Genomic DNA, 22685 nt, shown 5'->3' on the forward strand with positions numbered 1-22685 from the left:
TAGGGGAGGCAGTGAATCAGAAGGAATAGCTAATAGATGCTGGGCTTAATACCTAGGTGGTGGGATCATCTGTGGAGCAAACCACAATGGCACATGTTTACCTATGTAACAAACTGCACATCCTGCACATGTACCCCAGAACTTAAAAGCTGATGAAACAAAGTTAAATACACACATACACACACACACACACACACACAGATATATATGTAGAATAGATGGTGATCTTTTCAATGCCTGGCCTCTCATTTCCTTGACTCCTCTCCTCCAGTGACATTGTACTCCACCCAATGCTCCATTTCAGCCACTCAATCCCATGAGCGTACCCTAGAATTTGTCATTATCAATAGCTGCATCCCATCTATACTTTCTTTCATGAATCCACTCTCTGATCATACCTCCTGTCCTTCTAGCACATTCCCTCTAGTACTCTGACCCCAACAATCCTTTCCCTACACCAGATATCCAATCCAAAATCTTGCTGCCTCTTTTCTGGCTCCACCCTCTTGACATCCTCACTTTTCTGCTTCTCCATTAAGTCTGTGGTCAATTAATATATTCACTCTTGCATAGGCTTTACATTCCCTTGTTCCTCTCCCACTTTGTTGAGCTCTCTTGGCAGGTCTACAATCCTGATTAAATCCAATTTTCTAAGTTGGCTCTGCCCCCATGCACCTGAGTATAGCTGAGGAACAGGGTGGAAAACCAAAATCCTGTTAATTGAACTCAATTTAAAATCAAGGCCAAGACTCTCAAGTGGGTCCTTTATGTCACTGGACAAGCATACTGTGCATTAGCCAATGCATTCTTCTGGTCTCCTTGAAAGCTATGCTATGCTTTCTTTTTTCTCAACTCCCATCATCCTGTCCTCCACAAATAATCTTGAGAATATTTATTGAGAATACTGATGCATCAGGAAAAAAAACTTCCATGGAATCTCACCACAACATCGAACTATCTACTAGCGTCTGTGCCAACATATTCTTTCTTCTTGTTTTCCGTGGATGAATTATCTAGGCTCCTATGTAAATCATTAGACTTCATTTGTGCACTGGATCTTATCTCTATTACCAATTCAAAGGCATCAAGGGCACCTGCTTTCCCTGATCCCTGTTATATTATGAGTTTTTCACTCTTTACCACCTCAATTCCATCAGCATGCAAATATGATGTTGTTTCTTTCAACTTAAAACAAACCAAAATTTTTGATGCCATTTCCCGTTTCTGTCTTTGGTCCCAATTCTTTGCTCCGCTTTGCAGTGCAGAGCCGAATATTCTCATTGTGTCCGATGTCCTTTTCCTATCTTCTCTTAAACCAACTCTAATTAGAGGCACCCCTCCCACCTTACTCCACTAAAACTGCTGTCTTCAGGGTCACACGTGTCCACATCATTGCTAAGTAAAATAATTAATTTTCAGTCCTCACTTACTTGACCTATCAGTATTTTTGATACAGTTGATCACCCCCTCCTTCTTGGAAACTTTCTTCATTTGATTTCTAGGATACCACATTCTCTTATATTTTTCACTTACCTCATTTGTCACCCCTCAGCTTCCTTTGCTGTTCCTCCTCTTCTCCCTAAACTGTAAATGTTGGAGCAACTCATGACTCAATCCATGGCTCTTCTCTATCTACACCCACTGCCTTGCTGATCTTAATTTCAAGGCTTTAGGTACCATCTATATACCACGGACTACCAAATTTATTTTTAGTCCAGACCTCTCTCTTAAATTCTAGAGTCATGTCCAAAATTGAATTCTTGATCATGCCTCTTAAACCTACTCTTCCTGCATTCCTCCATGTCTAGGTTAACAGCAACTCCACCAGCTGGGCACAATGGCTCAGGCCTGTAATACCAGCACTTTGGGAGAATGAGGGAGGCAAACCGCTTGAGCCCAGGGGCTCAAGACCAGCCTGGGCAACATGGCAAAACCCTGTTTCTACAAAATAATAATAATAATAATAATAAATTATTAGTAGTTGGGTGTGGCGGCGCACACCCGTAGTCCCAGCTACCTGGGAAGCTGAGGTGGGAGGATCACTTGATCCCAGGAAGCCAAAGCTGCAGTGAACCATGATTGTGCTGCTGCACTCCAGCCTAAGTGACAGAGTAAGACCCTGTCTCAAAACACACACACACACACCCCAAACAAACAACGCTCCCCCGGCAACTCCATCCTTCCAGTTGCTTAAACTAAAATCTATAGAGTCATCCTTGACTCCTCTACCAGTTCGCAGCTACCAGTGTAATCCCATGTTCAATCTACCAGCAAATCCTGTCAAGGCTATTCAAAATGTGTCTAGAATCTAATCAATTTTCCTCACCTCCACTGCTGCCATTCTGGTTTGAGCCACCATCAAATATTGTCTGGATTGTTATAGTAGCCTCTGAACTAAGGATAGCTTCCACTCTTGCTTCCAACACTGCAGTGAGATTGATTCTTTTAAATCCTATCTAACTGTGTCTCCCCTTTGTTCAGAAGCCAGTAATGGCTCCTAATTTCAGTCAATAAAAGTCAAACTCTTTATATAATCTGCATTCTTTCTCCCCTTCCCATGCTGCTGCTTTGCCCTCTGATTTTGTTTCCTTGTTCATTGTTCATTCTGCTTTAGCCACAGTATCTCATTGCTGGTCTTTGAACACACAAGGGAGAGCCCCACTTTGGAGGCTTTGCACTTGCCACTCCCTTGCCTGGTATGCTCTTCCCACATGGCTAAGGTCTACTCAGACCCCCATAATTAAAATTGCCATGGTTCGTGCACTCAGATTGGGGCTGAGATATGACTGAAATTGGTCCAATAATGTATGACTTGGGGAATCATATTTCATTCAGATATATCTCTTCTGGATCAGAATAAGAACATGTAGCAGCTCTGGTCATGGCTGGGAACCATTTAGCAACCACATGGACATCAATATTAGAATGAAACAAGTCCTGGGAATAATGAGAGGAAAAACCTAGTGAGAGGAAAAACCAAGTCCTTGCTAATGTCATTGAACAGTTCATTCATTCTAGGCCTGGAGCATGTCCTACTTGTGGTCTTACAACTATATGAGATAAATTTCCTTTTTAAACCAGGAATCTTGTTATTTGAAGCCAAATGCATCCTAGCTGACGCACTAAGCAGGCACTTGGTAATACTCTCTGGTTTGTTGAGTGCCTATAAAACCTATGGGAAGAAAACTAATCCTTGTCTAAACCTGGAGTTCAAATGTGTACACTGTATCTGGTGGGATGTGAGATGTGTATGAAAACCAGATTGCAGAGAGAGGTAGCTGAGACCCTGAGATAAAATAAACGCTGGGAAAGAATGATTCTGGCAGCATGGGCAGAAGCAGTCTGAAGTCCTAGAAGTGCATGAAACTGGACTAGACCCATGTAGACCCAGACACTTCAACCCCATCCTACCTTCCCACTGCCAGCATACATATTATCTGGAAAAAAGAGGACTATGGTTAAGTCACAAAACTGTGTGACATAGCTCTTTGTTGTGGGATCCTCTCCAACATCCCCCTGCCCCCAAGTTTTGGATACCAGAAGAATAAAGTATTTTTATCCCAGCTGGAAAGAAAATAACAGAGAACTGCAAAGACGAACAAATGGAGATGCCAAGGAAACCCTGAAGGCCATGGTGACAATGGCACAGGTACAGAGTAATATCAGTGACCAAGCCCCAGCTAAGCACAGGCACAAATCCTCAGAAATCTAGTAACAGGTGAGGGAGAAAAGAGGTGAGGCAGACAACAGCTCTTAATATATATGAGACAAGTATCTTGGTAGTAGCTATTTATACAGCCACCCCTAGAGATGGATGTTCAAAAGACTCTCAAGCTTGTGGGACCGATGATATTTTGTGGTTTGGGAAGTAATTTCAAAACAAAGATCAAGAACCTATCCCATATTTGAGCTTCATCCTTTACCTATAACCTACAACTTTACCCTAGAGAGTTATATATACATTGGGATTCAGGGATAGAGTAAAGATCAGGAACGGGGTGAAGACATTTGTGGTACATTGCTTGGTTATTTTATTTTATTTAAAAAATTGTTTTGGTAGAGATGGGGGTCTTGCTATGTTGCTCAAGCTGGTCTCAAACTCCTGGGCTCAAGCGATCCTTCTACCTTAGCCTCACAAAGTGCTGGGATTATAGGCATAAACCACTGCACCTGGCTACTTAGTAATTTAAAAAAATGAAGATTGAATGTTTCTTAGGCTTTCATCAAAACGACCTCATGAAAATAACATGTAGCCAGGAGCCATGGCTCACATCTCTAATCCCAGCAATTTGGGAGGCTGAGGTGGGAGGATTACTTGAACACAGGAGTTTGTGACCAGCCTGGGCCACATGGCGAAACCTCGCTTCTACAAAAAAAAAATACAAAAATTGGCCAGGCATGATGGTGTGTGCCTGCAGTCCCAGCTACTTCAGAGGTTAAGGTGGGAGGATTGCTTGAGCCCAGGACTTTGAGGCTGCAGTAAGCTGTGATCATGCCACTGCACTCCAGCTTGGGTAACAGAGAGAGATCTTGTTTTAAAAAAAAGGAAGAAAAGAAAAGAACATGTGCTCATTATTCCTCCAGTTCTATATGCATGTGTGTATATATGTATTTACATATTGTATCACAAAAAATATATAATATTTTAAAATAACATTAGGTTTGTGTTCGCTTATAACTCAATTTTTTCCCATTTAATAAGTAAAAAAACATTTTTTCTAAAAATCAATTATGTCACAACATGATATATACTAAGATTTTAACAATTATCCTCTTAGGATTGATGGCGGAAAGGAGTATTCAGTACTTCATTTTCTTACTTGAGATTTTTGTGTTTTCAAAACTTTCTACAGTTATTATGTATCATCTCTGTGACTAGAAAATCCTCAACTATAAAAAATAATTTCTTCCAACACTTTGTGATTAATCCCATTTGATTGTTTTCTTTCTAAACCATTTTCATGGCATTTTTCAGTTTAGGTATGTTGCTGTGATAACTTTTGCTTAGTCACCACTGACTTTAAAAGTCTGATTTTTATGTTTGAATAACTTTCAGCCAAGGGCTTTTTATGATAATTTCAATATTAGCTAAAGTTTTGTTTTTGAAGCAAACATTTATTTACCCCTAGAAGAAACCCAGACATGTGGGGGAAAAAAATCTGAGATTATGGCTAAACATTCTCTCTTTCATTAAAATATTTACTCAGATTGCTTACAGTTTGAGACTGGAAAAAGACTTAGAGGTCCTTGTCCAACTCCTACAGTTTACAAATGACACAACTGCTGCTGGCCATAAGAACTCTGGGTGCAATATTTATTGGAAAAATACTTACAAAAATGTTTACACAATAAAAATATTATTTAAGATATCCAAAATTTCTTTGGCATATAATGAACATAAATCTTGTGTATTTTTCCTCTGAAGGATCCAACTTTCTGTCCAGGCATGGTGGCTCACATCTGTAATCCCAGCACTTTGGGAGGTTGAGGCAGGTGGATCACCTGAGGTCAGGAGTTTGAGACCAGCCTGACCAATATGGTGAAACCCTGTCTCTACTAAAAATACAAAAATTGGCCAGGCATGATGGCGTGCACCTGTAATCCCAGCTACTTGGGAGGCTGAGACAGGAGAATCGCTTGAACCCGGGAGGTGGAGGTTGCAGTGAGCCAAGTTCGTGCCACTGCACTCCAGCCTGGGCAACAGAGCCAGACTACCTCTGAAAAAACAAAAACAAAAACAAACAAACAAACAACAGCAACAACGACAACAAAAAAGAAACAGTATTTGACTTTCTTTTCCTTGTCACTGAATAAATCTGCCAAATAAACCCTATTCTTAGTCTGAGGCTGCCATAACAAAATCCCACGAACAGCCATAACAAAATCCCACAGACTGCATCGCCTAAAAAATACAAATTTATTTTCTCACAGTTCTGGAGACTGAAAGTCTAAAATCAAGGTGTTGGCAGGGTCCAATTTCTAGGGAGGGCTCTCCTTCTGGCTTGTAGATGGCCCCCTTCTTGCTACACCCTCACAAGGTCTTTCCTTGATGCATGCATGTGGCAAGTGTGAACTAACTCTGATGTCTCTTCTTATGAAGACATTTCATATAAAGACACTAATCCTATAGGATCAGGGCCCTACCTTTATGACCTTATTTAACCTTAATTACTTCCATAGGTGTCCCATCTCCAAACACAGCCACTCCAGGGGTTTGGGCTTCCACATAAGAATTTGGGTCAGGTGATAGGGCTTGCAGGGTGTCAGAAACATTCAGTTTGTAACAAACTGTACGTAATTTCAAGAAATAATGTTACATCATCAAGTTTCAGAGTATACATCCTAACAACACTTGGTCATTCATTATCCACATCTTCTGGTCTTTCACAGCAGTTATGGTTCCTCTTGTTCTTCTTGTACAGAATTTATTACACTGTTCTGAAATTTTATAGCAGAGTAAAGCTTGGATGTAATCTGGTGCCTTTATAAAGAAGACAGTGACAAAGGTCTGTATGTGCAAATACTTGGCATATTTAGGTTTAAAAATCTTAGTAATTGTTCAGATCAAATGCCCTCAAGATTCATTCTGACAATTCCATAGCATTTACCCTCTCATTTCATACCATCTTTCTTGAATTTTTGCCTTTTTTGTCCTCCGTGATTACACTCAATAATTTTTTTTTCCTACACACTGTTTCTTCTGTTTCCTTAACTAGCTCTTCTTCTGACCTGTATAATGTACCCATAGGCTGAATTCATTGATCCTCTTATTCTGGGTCTTAGAGGTTTCATATAATCTCATTCTTCATCTATCAATCTGTAAGTCGACTACTTTGATATTTGTGTCATCAGCCCTAACCTGCCCTGAAGATTGTCGTCTCACCTCCTGTATTTATTGAACAATTCCATTTGGATTTCTTGCTTCCATCAAATCAGCATGTCCCAAACTGATTATTTCCTAGAAAATAAACTTCCTTATTTCTGATCACATGTGCCAAGGTAACTCTGAGTAATTTTGACTGACTGATTTACACTATATTCAGAAGGATTTACTGGGCACCTTGTGCTAGGTACCTATATCTAATAAGTCACCAAATCTTGTTCTTCTATAGTATTTCTGATATGTGTCTGGGTCTTTTCCAATTTGTCTATTACTTCATGTTTGAGATTTTGCAATATCTCTTACTTGGTGAACCCCTACTTATTCTTTAATACTCAATTGAAAAGTCACCATTTCTGTGTTGCAGGTTGAATTGTGTACCTCCAAAATGTATCTTTAAGTCCTAACCCTGACTACCTCTGAATGTGATCTTAATTGGAAATAGGGATGTTGCAAATGCAATCAAGTTAAGACAAGCTCATATTGGATTATGGTAGCCCCTAATTCAATGACTAGTGACTTTATAAGAAGAGAGAAATTTGGAGTTGGAGACACAGAGGAGGAAAAGGCCATATAACAACTGAGGCAGAGATGGCAATGATGCAGTCACAGCAAAGGAACTCCAAAGATTGCTGGCAACCACCAGAAGCTGGGAGAGGCATGGAATGGATTCTTCCTCAGAGCCTTTAGAAGGAACAAACCATACACAGACATCTTGATTTCAAACTCTGGCTTCCAGAACTGTGAGAGAAGAAACTTCTGTTGGCCGGGCGCGGTGGCTCAAGCCTGTAATCCCAGCACTTTGGGAGGCCAAGACGGGTGGATCACGAGGTCAGGAGATCGAGACCATCCTGGCTAACACAGTGAAACCCCTTCTCTACTAAAAATACAAAAACTAGCTGGGCGAGGTGGCGGGCGCCTGTAGTCCCAGCTACTCGGGAGGCTGAGGCAGGAGAATGGCGTAAACCCGGGAGGCGGAGCTTGCAGTGAGCTGAGATCCGGCCACTGCACTCCAGTCCGGGAGACAGAGCGAGACTCCGCCTCAAAAAAAAAAAAAAAAAAAAAAAAAAAGAAACTTCTGTTGTTTCAAGTCACTCTTTGTGGTAACTGGTTACAGCAACCCTAGGAAACGGAAACACTTTATAATCTCCATGAAACCATTTATAATCTCCCCAGAGTTAACCATTTCTTTCTAGGTTTCATAACATTCAGTACTCCTTTCCATCGGAACTCATTTTTGGGTATTGTTTTCCCGTGGGCTTGTGAAGGATTGGTGTGTAGCAGAGGAGTCAGTCATCTTTGTGTACCTGGCATGCTGCTTGGCAGAGAGTAACTTCCCAATAAATGTCTAATCAATGAAAGAAGTGATGACCTTGCCTTCAGACAATAATAATTACAACTACCATTTAGTGAACACTCACCATTTGCTAGGCACAGTGTTATTACTTTACATGCTATGTTCCGACAACAATTCTCCAACACCAACTGGGTGTCCTGCAATTCATCCCAATTCTAACACTAACTACTGACTTAGTACAGATTCCACAAGTTAAGGACAAGGTCCATAATTTCTAACACTAACTACCCAGAGCTAATGCAGACCCCACAAGGTCTCAGTCCCATGAAACAGCCCCCACTTCAGATGCCAGCTGCCAGACTCAGGTACCTCCAAGCTATCTGCATCTCTGCCTAGCTATTACAAATTTGAGAGTCCCCATGATTCCCTCCAAATTGGATAACTCACCAGAACAACTCACGGGATTCCAGAAAGTGCTATGCTTATTATTAGCATTTTATTATAAAGGACACCAACGAACAGCAAGATAAAGAGATAGATAGGGCGGCAAGGTCTGAAAGGGCACCCAGGACACAGCTTCCATTCCCTCTCCAGATGCTCCACCCTCCCAGAATATCAATGTGTTCAACAACCACGAAGCTCCCAGAGCCTCATCATTTCAGTTTTTATCTGGGGTTTCATTACATAAGCATGATTGAATAAATTGTTGACCATTGTGATTAAACTCAATCTCCAGGATGGGGTGGCTGTTACTCCAATCCCCTGGTCATGTGCTTGGTCTTTCTGATATGGCCATCCCCTTCCTTGAAACTATGTAAGGGCCCACCATGGGTCACCTCCTGAGTTAGCATAGATTCAAATATGAAAGGGGCTCATTATGAATAATAGAAGACATTCTTGTGGCTCTAGAAATTCCAAAGGTTTTTGAAGTTCTGTGCCAGGAAACGTATTTGGTCTTTGTGCCAGAACAACGGCCAGATGGATTTTTTATTATGACACCCACACACCACACACACACCAGCTGCAAGTAGGTATCAATACTATCTGCATTTTACAGATAAGAAAACTGAGGCCTACCTAACCACAAAATAATGCTATCTCACTAGCCCAGCTTTCTCCCAATTCATTTTATCTTCAAATTCGTCTACATTAAACAGAGTTTTCAACATATTACTTCCTCAAAAAAATCTTTGGTGGCTCTCCGTTACATAATCGAGTCCTATCATTGAAGGCTCTCTAAAGTCCAGGTCAAGGTGGTTGTGTTCATTCCTACCTCTGGCCATTCCCATTCTGTTATTTTCCTCCCTTCTTCTAAGGGAGGAACATATTTATTTCATTCTTATAAGCACTGTGGGAGGCTGGGCATGGTGGCTTATGCCTGTAATCCCAGCACACTCTGGGAGGCTGAGACAGGAGGATTGCTTGAGCCCAGGAGTTTGAGACCAGCCTGGGCAATATAGACAGATCCTATCTCAAAAAAAAAAAAAAAAGAAAGAAAGAAAAAAAAGAAAAAGAAAAGAAAAAGGGAAAAGTCACGCAAAACTAAATCATTCCTCATTCCTTAATAGCTGTCAAATCTTGCCTATCCTTTAAGGTTCAGTGAAAGAGAAAAGTAAACTTTATTGAGCACTTACTATCAGTATGTGCTTTACATACTGACTCATTTAATATTCCAACAACCCTGCAGTTTAGGTATTCCAATTTTAAGTTTACAGTAGAGAAAACCTAGGCCTGGAGATATTACTTAGATGCCCGAAAATGGGTGAGTGAGCTAAGATTCAGATTCTAGTTTATTTGGTTGTAAAAGCCCTTGCTCTTTTTAAGTAACCTATGAGCCTTATAAATCTCCACTATTCTGGCCACTAATGTTGAGTTGTAAATAAAATTTAAAAGATAAAACAATTTTAAAGATAATTGCAACTTATATCTCCACGACCTTTAATGTTGAATGTAGGTTATTATCCAAAAGCCAAAAACAAAAATGTTTTGTGTTTTCTAGGCAATCCAGAAATAAGGACAGAATTGTAGTTTGAGAATAATCCAGAAGATGTTTTAGCTTGGCGGCGGGGGGTTGTAGAGCAAACACAGGTGAAAAGGAGGTGAGAATGATGAAGAGATAGTTAGAGGGAAGAGGAAGCATGCAGATAGGTCTTTAAAAATCAATAAAGTTTCCTTTAGATTAGTGATTTTATTTACAAAGCTTTAAATTGAAATTGAATATTCAATTTCAATTTAAAATTGTAGCTTTAAAATAAATAGAGAAGCATTAGATTACCGAGTTATTGGATTTCATGTCTATAAGTAAATGCTTTATTGTCATAAGATAGCTTTCTTATCTAAACTGAGAGGGAGCAAATCATTTTTCACTTTTCTATGACAATTTTTAAAATTTAAGTATAATATACAAATTTAAGTATAAAATACATACAAATCCTAAGTATAAATAGCTTGCCTCATTATCAAGAAGTGAACATATGTAATCAGCCAGGAAACAGAACATTACTGGAATCCCGGAATTCCTTCTAAGTACCTCCTCACTATGATTATCCCTTCCTCCTCCCCAAAGATAAACAATTTCCTGATGTGTAAGACCATAGATTACTTTTGTTTGCTTTTCAGCTTTACATTATTCTTTATGTTATTCTACACATTCTTTACATTTGATTTCTTTTGCTTAGCACTATGTTTGTAAGCTACATCCCATGAACATGTCAATTTGTTCATTTTAATTATATAAAGTATGTGATTATATGAATATACTATAATTTATTCATTTTTCCCAATAGTGGACAATTTGAGTTGTTTCTAGTTTTTGGCTATTAAGAATAACTTGGCTATGCATATTCTTGGTTATGTCTTTTGTAAACACGTGCATGCATTTCTGTTGAACATATACTTTATTTAGGAGTAGAACTGCCAAGTCATAGAACTTGCAGTGTATGTTCAACTTTGGTAGATACTGCCAATTTTCCAAAGGAATTGCTTTATCTGCATAATTTGTGGGGCTCAGCAAGAAGTAAAAATGTTGGACCTCTTGTTTAAAAAGCAGGAAAAAGCCCTATTAAAGATACTTACATATAAAGCTTTTTCATTTCTTTTGCAGTCTCTTCACTTGCCATGATGCCTTTTACTTGCTATTTAATGTAGTAAATAAAAAATCATTTAAAATTATTAGCACACATTTTGCCATTGATCTTTATATTTTTCAATGCTAGTTTTAAATACAAATTTAAAAGGGGGGTTAATGCTTATGTGGAATCACCAAAATGACACAATTTGTATTTCATGGCTTGTACTTATTTATTTCATTCTTATAAGAACTGTGGAAAAGTCACACAAAACTAAAGCAATTATTTTTATTTCACTTCTTGATACATGCAAACTATAGCAACACTCTCTAACTTCAGCTTATTGCAAAGGATAGCCTGAAAAGAAAAGGAACTATGATTGCCATATTTTTCCTTTTCCTTCTGTGTCTTAATTTTGAGTGTAAGCGGTTGACATTTACAGGGAAAGCACACAAGTAAAAAGTGATGTGGGCCGGGCACGGTGGCTAACGCCTGTAATCCCAGCACTTTGGGAGCCGAGGCGGGCGGATAATGAGGTCAGGAGATCGAGACCATCCTGGTCGATATGGTGAAACCCCGTATCTACTAAAATACAAAAAAATTAGCTGGGCATGGTAGCGGGTACCTGTAGTCCCAGCTATTCGGGAGGCTGAGGCAGGGGAATCGCTTGAACCCAGGAGGGAGAGGTTGCAATGAGCTGAGATTGCACCACTGCACTCCAGCCTGGCAACAGAGTGAGATTCTGTCTCAAAAAATAAAAAAAGAATGTGACAGCCTGTAATCCTAGCGCTTTGGGAGGCCAAAGCTGGAGGATTACTTGAGGCCAGGAGCTCAAGACCAGCCTGGGAAACACAGCAAGACACTGTCTCAAAAAATTTAAAAAATTAGGGCCGGGCACGGTAGCTCACATCTATAATCTCAGCACTTGGGAGGCCGAGGTGGGCGGATCACCTGTGGTCAGGAACTTGAGACCAGCCTGGCCAACATGGTGAAACCCCGTCTCTACAAAAAACACTAAAAAGTTAGCTGGGCGTAGTGGTTGATGCCTGTAATCCCAGCTACTCCAGAGGCAGAGGCAGGAGAATCACTTGAACCCGGGAGGCAGAGGTTGTAGTGAGCTGACACCTGCGCCATTTCACTCCAATCTGGGCAACAAGAGGGAAACTCTGTTTCGAAAAAAAAAAAAAAAAAAGAATTGGGCATGGTGGCATGCATCTGTAGTCTTAGCTACTAAGAAGGCTAAGATGGGGGGAGCCGTTGAGCCCAGGAGTTTGAGGCTGCAGTGAGCTATGATTGCAGCACTGCCCTCCAACTTGGGTGACAGAACAAGACTCTATTTAAAAAAAAAAAAAAAGATTCCTTGGTCATTCATGTTTCTTAAAACGTCATTGCTGGCCGGGCGCGGTGGCTCAAGCCTGTAATCCCAGCACTTTGGGAGGCCGAGACGGGTGGATCACGAGGCCAGGAGATTGAGACCATCCTGGCTAACGCGGTGAAATCCCGTCTCTACTAAAAATACAAAAAACTAGCCCGGCGAGGTGGCAGTGCACCTGTAGTCCCAGCTACTCAGGAGGCTGAGGCAGGAGAATGGCGTAAACCCGGGAGGCAGAGCTTGCAGAGAGCTGAGATCTGACTCCAGCCTGGGCAACAGAACGAGACTCTGTCTCAAAAACCAACAAAAAACATCGTTGCCTTCTTTCTGCATTCAAAGTAAGTTCTCGTCGGTAAGGAAAGCTAGGCCTGTTGGGGCTGTCAGTGCCTTCTCTTTTCTTCCCTTTACTAAGTTGCAGGTGTGACATGCTTATCTTTTACTAGCTTTGAGTGTAGCTTAACTCCCATGCATTGCAGGTCTAACAGAATTCTGTGCTCATGGGGCATGCTAAATGATTAAATGCAAATGATTGGCAGGAAACAGCGGACATCCACATTGTGCATACCTCTTCTATTCATGTTCATATTCCATTGTACTTTCAGACTTCACTTACAAAATACATGTTCAAAGGCAAAATTATTAAGTATTTCAAAATGGTGACAGCTGAGCATTAAACCAAGTGCAGGGTCCTTCTGAGTCCAGGGCTCTCTGCAATAGCATAGGTTGCACACCTTTTAAGTCAGCTCTTATTTGAGTTCTAGATAATCCAGTCTTGCCAACACTTGATATTATCAACCTCTTAATTTTAATCGTTTGGTGGGTGCTTAGAGATGTCTCATTTTGGCATTTATTTACATTTCTCTGATCAATTTTTCATCTATTAGCCACTTGGCTATGTGTGTGTGTGCGTGTGTGTGTGTGTGTTAGGTTCCTGTTCCAATCTTTTGTCTATTTTTCTATTGACTGTCTTTTTTTGGTCTGGATTTATAACAATTGTTTTTATATTCTGAAAAGAAGCCTTATGTAGGTTATATGTATAGCAGATATCTTCCACTACTCTATGGCTTCCTTTTCACTCTCTTATGGTATATTTTGATTACTAGATATTCCTAATTTTAATATAATTTAATTTGTCAATCTTTTCCTTTGAAGTTAAGTGCTATTTTGTGTCTGGTTTCAGAAACCTTTGCCTTCCTCCAAATCATATTCTCCTGTACCATTTTCTTTAAGTTTTATTGTTTTGCCTTTCACATTTAGATCCATAATCTATCTGAAATTTATTTTTTTGTAATTGGTAAGAGGTAGAGGATCAAACTTTGCTGATGCTGTTTTTAGTCAATACAAAGGTGGGTTCCCAACGTAGCTCCAGTTTGTCCTCTATAAAAAACTTCCATTATTATGGCAGGGCAGAGAAAGAGGGGATGGCTTCAGGTTAGGATGGGAGAGAAAACGGATTACATTCCCAGTCTCATCCGAAGTGAAACTTATCTCAGATTTTTCTCAACAAGCGTTTTAAGTCCACTGACCTGGAGAGTGACTAACGTGATAGAGGCCATATCCCACTCACCTATCCATTCAACAAACTAAAATGAGGGGCTGGACACAGTGCTCATACCTATAATCTCAGCACTTTGGGAGGCCGAGGTGGGGGGATCACTTGAGCGCAAGTTCGAGACCAGTATGGGCAACATGGTGAAATTCCATCACTACAAAAAAATACAAAAAATTATCCAGGTGTGGTCACCTGACCTCAGGAGGTTCAGGCTACTGTGAGCCTAGATAGCGCCACTGCACTCCAGCCTGGGTGACAGACTGAGACTCTATCTCAAAACAAACCAACAAAAACAAATTAAAATGATGTGCTTGTAAAATGTAAGATCATAAAAGATAAAGTTTTATTTTTGTTTTGTTTTTCTTGTCATTATGGAAGTGAGGTTAGTTATTTTGGCAAAGGCTTCTGAGCACGTCAAGTTTAAGGATTTAGTTTCAGAATAGACTGTTCCACAACTGTTCTGAATTCCACTTGCTAAGTGTTCGGGTGTTGTGGTTAAGGTGAGGACTGGGCAATGTGGGTAGCTCAAAGTAAACTTACCAAAACAATTCCAAGGGACCCTAGGATGACACTACTCTGGGTATGTCTACACCTCTTTATATTGGAATGACAACAATATCATGAATACTCACTCTAATCCATTGTGTTTGCCACCATCATCTCTCAAGAGTAATAAAACTTTATACCCTTTTCTCTGCCTTTGGTCACGGCCCTCTTCAATGTATTCTACTTCTGGCATAGGATGATCTGGCCTTTGCTTATCTCTATCTCTCCAGCCTCATTCTTTGCCACCTGTCCCCTACACCAGCTGAGCTTCACCATCTCCCTCTTTGCAGAGGTTGGTCACTTGAGGACCAGCCTACATTACTGCTCTTTCTCTGGTTGGCCCCTACTTGCCTTTCAGGATTAAATATTACTTCATTCAGAAAGCCTAGTTTATAGAAAGTGCCCAATAAATATATATATTATTATTATTTTTAAATAATAGTAAAAACGCATCCTCGGTGTAATTATTGAAAGAGTGGATGAATGAGACGTGTATTTGTTGAGTGGATGGGTGACTGGGACATGGGTTCTATCACTAGCGACTCTCCAGGTGAGAGGACTTAAAAAGTTTGTTAAGAACAATCTGAGAAAAGTTTCACTTCAGATGACGCCAGGAATGTAAACCATTTTCTCCTCCATCCTAACTCGGAGCCATTCCTGCTTTCTCCGCCCAGCTGGAATTTTTGAGGCGAGAAAATCGACTCGCTCGTGGTTCGCCCGCCGACGCCGCTCGACTTGTTGGGGCTGGGCTCTTCTTCGCGGAAGTGGATAGGAGGCGGTTGCGGTTGCTCGGCCAGGGCGGGTAGGGGTGGTGTTGCCGTCATGGCTGACCCCGACTCCCGGTACCCTTGCTCCTCGATCGAGGACGACTTCAACTATGGCAGCAGCGTGGCCTCCGCCAGCGTGCACATCCGAATGGGTACGTTGTCCCCTCTCCAGTGCCTCCCAGCCGCTCGTCCGCAATGGTCGGCCTTTAGATGCCGACTTCCGGCTTCAGAGGGACAGCGGCCATCTCCCGGGACTCACAGGAGAAAGAGGGCTGAGCTCCCTGCCCTCTTTCTCCGGGGATCGGAGAACTGGCGCCCTCCTCCGGGAGTCGGGAGAGGCGCTCCCTCCCCTCCTAGCGGGTGTAGGAGGGCCCAGGCCCAGAAGACTTGCGTCTCCCCTCTATGCGCCTCGGATCCCCAGCGGGCGCCGCGGTGTAGGAAGGGACGGATGGAAACCGCCGCAGCCTTAATTTGGCATCTTGAAATGAAAAGAAACGTGGTGGAAATGAATCAGTTGATCACTGTGACGTACACAGGAGTGGAATCAGCGACCTAATGCTTTTGTTCTGTGGGGTGCCGCGTTACATGTTTATATTTACCGTCCTGTGCTAGGCTGTAAGCTCCCTGACGGCACTATTTCCTGTCCGCAGGGCCCAGAATGCAACAGGTCTTTCTGAGTATTATTGAGGAAGTTGCTGAACACAAAAGCTTCCTAAGTCAGTATGAATGTTTTAAGTTATTACGTAGTAGCCAATAGGCAGCAATTTTTGAATTTAAAATCCTTAGCTTCATCTACGTGGAAGCCATTGTCTCCTCTAGTTTGGCCATTTGATCACCAAAACTGCCCCAGACTTTCAGCCTGTCTAGGCAGCTGGAACTTGTTCTGGAAAAGGAAAGATGAAGATAGTTCTGATGTGCTAAGAATCTTGGTGCCTAGAACTTGTTCTGGAAAAGGAAGGATGAAGATAGTTCTGATGCACCAAGAATCTTGGTGCCTAGCATTTATAATTTTGGAATTGAATTTTGAAATTATTTTGGCAAGTTAATTCAGCTTTTTTAAAAAAAAAATTGTAAAATACAGGTAACATAAAATTTACCATCTTAACTATTTTTAAGTGTACAGTTCAGTAGTGTTAAGTTATTCACATGGTTGTGCACTGTTAAAAGCTTTAGACACATTAAATCTAACAGTTTAAGCAGAGAATGATTTGTGAATTGGGCAGGTCCCGGAACCAGAATAGGTTCAGAGTGACGAGTGCTGCCCCTTGGTGGGAGAAAATTTATGGAGAGAGAAAGTAAAGTGATGTACAGAAAATGGAAGTGAGGTACAGAAACAGTTGATTGGTTACAGCCTGGCTTTTGCCCTATTTGAACATGGTTTGAACACTTGGCCGTCTTTGGTTGGCTGAAACTCAGTGATCGGTTCAAGCGTAGGTTACAGCTTGTTTACACATTCAGTTAGGTTATAGTTCACTATATACCGAGAACCCCTAGGCCGAACTTAAAATATCTAAAGGGATAACTTTAGACTAAACTTACACACCATCGAATATCCAGAACTTTTTAATCTTGCAAAACTGAAACTCTGTACCTATTAACTCTCCATTCCTTCCTTCCCCCAGTCCCTGGAACCACCATTTCACTTTCTCTCTTTGTAAATTTGGCTTCTCTGATACGATCAGTATTTGTTTTTTTGTGATTGGCTTATTTCAGTTATCATAATGTCTTCAAATACATCCATGTTGTGGCATATGTTAGAATTTCCTTTTTTTTTGAGACAGGGTCTCACTTTGCCACCCAGGCTGGAGTGCAGTGGCAAGATCACTGCTCACTGCAGCCTCTACCTTCTGGGCTCAGGTGATCCTCCCACCTCAACCTCCCAAGTAGTTGGCATTACAAACGCAGGTCACCATGCCTGGCTAATTGTTTTGTATTTTTGGTAGAGGCGGGTTTCTCCATGTTGCCCCGGCCAATATTGAACTCCTGGACTCAAGCGATCCTCCCACCTCAGCCTCGCAAAGTGCTGGGATTACAGGCATAAGCCACTGCACCTGGCTGCAGAATTTCCTTTTTAAGACAATAAAAATACTTTGTATGTATATACCAAAGTTTGTTTATTCATCCATTGATGGATATTTGTGTTGCTTCTACCTCTTGACTTCTACCTCTTGACTATTTTGAATAGTGTTGTCATGAATATAGGTGTGCACATACCTCTTCAAGACCCTGCTTTAATTCTTTTGAATATATACCCAGAAGTGGAATAGCCAGATTGTGTGGTAGTTCTATTTTTAATTATTTAAAGAAGTGCCATACTGTTTTTGATGGGGCTTACATCATTTTACATTCTCAGCAACAGTGCACAACGGTTCACCTTATTCTACATCTTTGCCAACACATTCTGTTCTTTTCTTTCTTTTTTAAAATGAAAGTAGCCATCAGATGAGTGTGAGGTGATATGTCCCTTTGGTTTTGATTTGCAATAATGATTTAATGATGTTGCACATTTTAAAAATATGCTTGTGGGGCATTTATGCATTTTCCTTAGAGAAATGTTATTCAAGTCCTTGGCCTAATTAATTTTTTTAAAGCAATTTTAGGTTCATAGCAAAATTTAGCAGAAAGAACAGTTCTTATGTATCCTTTCTGCTTTTCCCCAAGCCTCTTGCACTAATAACATTCTGTACCAGAGTGGTACATTTGAAATTTAAGACTTCTGTTTATCAAAGAACACAACAGAGTGAAAAGGCCTATAAAATAGGTGAAAATATTTGCAAATCATATATCCTATAAGGGGCCAATATCCAGAATACATAAGGAAATCCTACCATTCAATAACAAAAAACAACCTGATTTTAAAGTGAAGAAAGTCAAGAGAATAAGATAGACTACATACTGGGAGAAAATATTTGCAAAAGAAGTATCTAATAAAGGACTGTTACCCAATATATACAAAATAACTCTTAAAACTCAACAATAAGAAGACAAATAGCCTGATTAAAATACAGGCAAAAGACTTGAACACATAACCTACTAAAGAAGATTCACAAGGTTGGGTGCAGTGGCTTACACCTGTAATCCTAACACCTTGGGAGGCCAAGATGGGAGAATCACCTGAGCCTAGGAGGTTAAGGCTGCAGCAAGCTGTGATTGTGCCACTGCACTCCAGCCTAGACAACAGAGTGAGACCGTGTCTCAAAAAAAAAAAAAGGATCATAGATACCAGGATTTATTATTGGAGCTCTGTTGTATTCCATTGGTCTATATGTCTCTGTCTTTATGCTATTACCACACTGTTTTGATTACTGTGGCTTATGTAAGAATAAGTTTTGAAATCAGGAATGTGAGATCTCCAACTTTGTTGTTCTTTTTAAATATTGTTTTAGCAATTTGGGGTCCCTTGACATTCCATATAAATTTTAGAATGGACTTTCTATTTCTGTGAAAGATGCCATTGGGATTTTGATAAGGATTGCATTAGATCTACCCAAAGTAGGTTACTTTGGGTAGTATGAACATCAGTTTTCCAATGTACAATGATGGATGTATTTCCATTTATTTGTGTCTTCTTTAATTTCTTTCGTCAGTGTTTTGCAGTTTTCAAATATGTCTTCTTAGTTTATTCCTAAGCATTTTCTTCCTTTTGATGCTGTTGTAAATGGAATTGTTTTCTTAACATCTTTTCCAACCTTCTCATTATTAGTGTATAAAAATGTAACTCATTTTGCATGTTAATTTTGTATCTTGGTCATTTATTCTAACAGTTTATGGAATCTTTAGGGTTTTCTACATGTAAGGTCATGTTGTTTGTGAACAGAGATAATTTTACTCCTTTCTTTCCAATATGGATGTCTTTTCTTTTTCTTGCCCAATTGTTCTGGCGAGGACTTCCAGTACTATGTTGAATAGAAATGGCAAAAGCAAATATCCTTGTCTTATTCCTGATCTTAGAGGAAGAGTTTTCAGCTTTTCACCACTTAGTAAGACATTAGCGCCGGGCTTTTCATATACGGCTCTGGAGGCCAAAATAACTCCATCTGGGTTGCTAATCTGCCTTGTAGACTTCTGACTAACCCCAGTTCCAGGAAACCCTCTAAGATTTCCAATTTATCTGTGGTTCCTTGTATAAGAGTATGTACTTACCATAAATCCTGACCTTAGGTCAAAACAACCTTGATGTTATCTTCCTTCAGTTGTCCTACAATCCCTTCTGAATCACCCTTTCACTCTGGTATATAAACCTCTAGGTCGGGGGATTTATGGCCCATAGATCCACGATCTTTACTCTGCCCAAGACAGAGACACAGAGATGGCTTCTGTTCTTATGTCCCTATTAAATGTTTTTTTCTAAAAAAATGGATTTGCCAGCCTCTCAGCTTTCTTGGAATTTGGGGGTAGATTTGCATAGAACTGCTACCATGGAACAATGGCCTTTAATATGTTGAGGTAGTTTATTTCAATTCCTACTTTATTGAGTGTTTTTATCATGAAGGGTTGTGGAATTTTGTCAAAAGCTTTTTCTGCATCAGTTGAGATGATCGTGTTTCTTTTACCCCCAACATTCTGTAAATGTGTTGATTGCACTGATTAATTTTCATATATTGAACCATCCTCACAGTCCAGGAATAAATCCTAATTGGTCATGATCTGTAATCCTTTTAATATGCTGTTGAATTCTGTTTGCTAGTATTTTGTTGAGGATTTTTGCATCAGTATTCATCAGGGACATTGCTCTGTAGTTTTCTTGTAGTGTCTTTGGCTTTGGTATCAGGGTAATGCAGGCTCCGTAAAATGAGTTTGAAGGGTTCCCTCCTCTTCAGTTTTTTGGAAGAGTTTGAGGATTTGTGTTGAAGCTCAGCTTTCTAAAGTATATGTCTCTTAAACCAATAAGGCATTCTTAGATTCTGTCTGATAGGATTTGGCTCTGTGTCCCTACCCAAATCTCACCTTGAATTGTCATTCTCATCATCCGCATGTGTTGTGGGAGGGACCAGGTGGGAGGTAATTTAAGCACAGGGCAGTTACTCTCATGCTGTTCTTGTGATAGTAAGTAAGTTCTCACAAGATCTGATGGTTTTATAAGGGACCTTTCCCCCTTTTGCTTGGCATTTCCCCTTTCTGGTGCCATGAGGAGAAGGACATGTTGGCTTACCCTTCCGCCACGATTGTAAGTTTCCTGAGGCCTCCCCCTGCTGTGGAAATGTGAGTCAATTAAACCTCTTTCCTTTATAATTACCCAGTCTCGGGAAGTTCTTTATAGCAGCATGAGAACGGACTAATACACCATCCAACTGTAAAATGAACAGTGACAATGTGATACATTAGAGTAATTAACAACTGGTACTGCAAGAAATAGGAATGCATGAGAACTGTCTAACTCATAGATACCCCAAGGAGAAAGAGAGTCCCTGCTAGTCCCAGAAATAAGGAAGAGAGAGAATAGGTCACTTCAGGAAAGGACAGGGATAGAATATGGCAGCCACTGCAGCAAATTAAATGACTAGAGGTGGTATCTGGTGTGTGAATAGAAGGCATTCATTAGAGAGGCCTTGGTGACTCAAGGTACTGCCATTAAGGAAACATTTGAACCATTAACATAACATTTAATAAATAAAAATATTTTTTGGACAACTCCTTTCTAATGTATGTAAAGACAGTGAGGTAAATAAAAGTTTTGAAAGTCACAGTTACTGTTCTTCAGGCATTAGTTAGGTTGGCCACTAGCCAAACTGATCTATGCTAGCAGCTTAATTAAATTCTAAAGTGCCAAGTTTGGAGGGTGTTTGGGGAAGGAATCAAGAGTGTGTTGTTGAAGACAAAATAAAATAAAGAGACAAAGCTGTAAATTAAACATTTTGTTTGGGAATAACAAAATTGCAACTTGGGGTATAGATACAGATCGGGGTGGTCTGAGGAACAAAGAGAAGGTTGGGGATTTTATTAGAAAGAACAATGTTACGTATTGCTTTGCAAGAACCTTCACTGGCACTAGAGAAGCATTTGGGAACTGGCAAACAACTATTTTGCTAGTCACAGCAGGTTGTTTCAGCAGCTGCTAGGTAAAACTGTGCTATTCACCCCGAATGAGTTTTCCCTCAACTCCTCGACTCTGATTTAGTTGGGTATGATATATAATCACTTTTACAGTGTGAACTGGAATAATCTAGGAGAGCTGTAAGAGGAAGTGAAATCCCAGTGGAGGACTGAGTTTGCATACAGTAGTCCCTCTTTATCTGTGGCAGATACATTCCATATTGTGTTAATACAATAGCTATTAATGAGATAGAACAAATATAACAATATACTATAATAAAAGTTATATGAAGTGGTCTCTCTCTCTCTCAAGATATCTTATTGTAGGTGATATTTCCAGACTGTAGTTGACCATGGGTAACTGAAACCTTGAAAAGCAAAACTGCAGATGAGAGAGATCTACTGTTTGTGAAGGGAATTCACAGGGTGGAGATGGGGGAGACAGAATTTGTGATGAGGCATGGAAAGGTGAGAATGACATGCCATACGTTATAGTGAGAAGAATGGTCTTTTTTTAGTGATGTTGGGGAATAGTACAGTGTAGTAGAAAGACCCCTGGATTTAAGGGTCTGAAAATTAAACACAGTCCTGGTTGACAGCAATGTAGAGAGGCAGGTTACTTTGCCTTTCTGATTCTTAGATTCCTTATCTGTAAAAGAGGCATAATTGCTGCTCTTCCAACTATACTAAGTGGTTTTAAGGGTCAGGCAATTATTTCATTTTAAATACTCCTCCAGTGTTGGCCTCCCAAAGTGCTGTGATTACAGGCATGAGCTAATGCACCTGGCCTATAGACTGTTTTAAGGAAAGAAATAATTTTATTCTTGATTTGCTTCTACATCCCTCACGTCACAATAACAGAGCTGATTGCAATACCAGATACTCAGCATTTGTTCACCACAAATATTTAAATTATGCAGGAGCATTTTACTTAGGAGTTCTTATCACTAGGTTGGTAACTTAAGCTGACTACACCGGTACTAAATAAGTGGTTCTCATTTGCCTTTGGTGCGTTACTACTTAAAAGGTTAAAAATGCTCTACCTAAATAAATAAATAAATAAATAAAGCGGCTGGGTGCAGTGGCTCACGCCTGTAATTCTAGCACTTTGGGAGGCTAAGGCTAGCAGATTGCCTGAGCTCAGGAGTTCGAGAGTAGCCTACGCAACAC

At 40.3% G+C, this 22685-nt stretch overlaps 1 protein-coding gene across 2 annotated transcripts in view; it reads left to right on the top strand.

The window, feature by feature from the left end:
- The first annotated feature begins 15454 nt into the window (after window positions 1–15454).
- Window positions 15455–22685, top strand: part of TMBIM4 (transmembrane BAX inhibitor motif containing 4) — a 31681-nt gene continuing 24450 nt past the window's right edge. The window contains exons 1-2 of one of the 2 annotated variants that reach the window (XM_033221370.1): window positions 15455–15634; window positions 16614–16619. In XM_033221370.1, the coding sequence (XP_033077261.1) occupies window positions 15538–15634; window positions 16614–16619 (103 nt within the window). In that variant the 5' untranslated portion in view covers window positions 15455–15537. The remainder of the gene's footprint in view (window positions 15635–16613; window positions 16620–22685) is intronic. The other variant, XM_033221369.1, reaches the window with a different exon arrangement.

The sequence above is a fragment of the Trachypithecus francoisi genome, unplaced genomic scaffold (assembly GCF_009764315.1).
Source record: "Trachypithecus francoisi isolate TF-2019V2 unplaced genomic scaffold, Tfra_2.0 Lachesis_group11, whole genome shotgun sequence".
Taxonomy (NCBI): Eukaryota; Metazoa; Chordata; class Mammalia; order Primates; family Cercopithecidae; genus Trachypithecus; species Trachypithecus francoisi.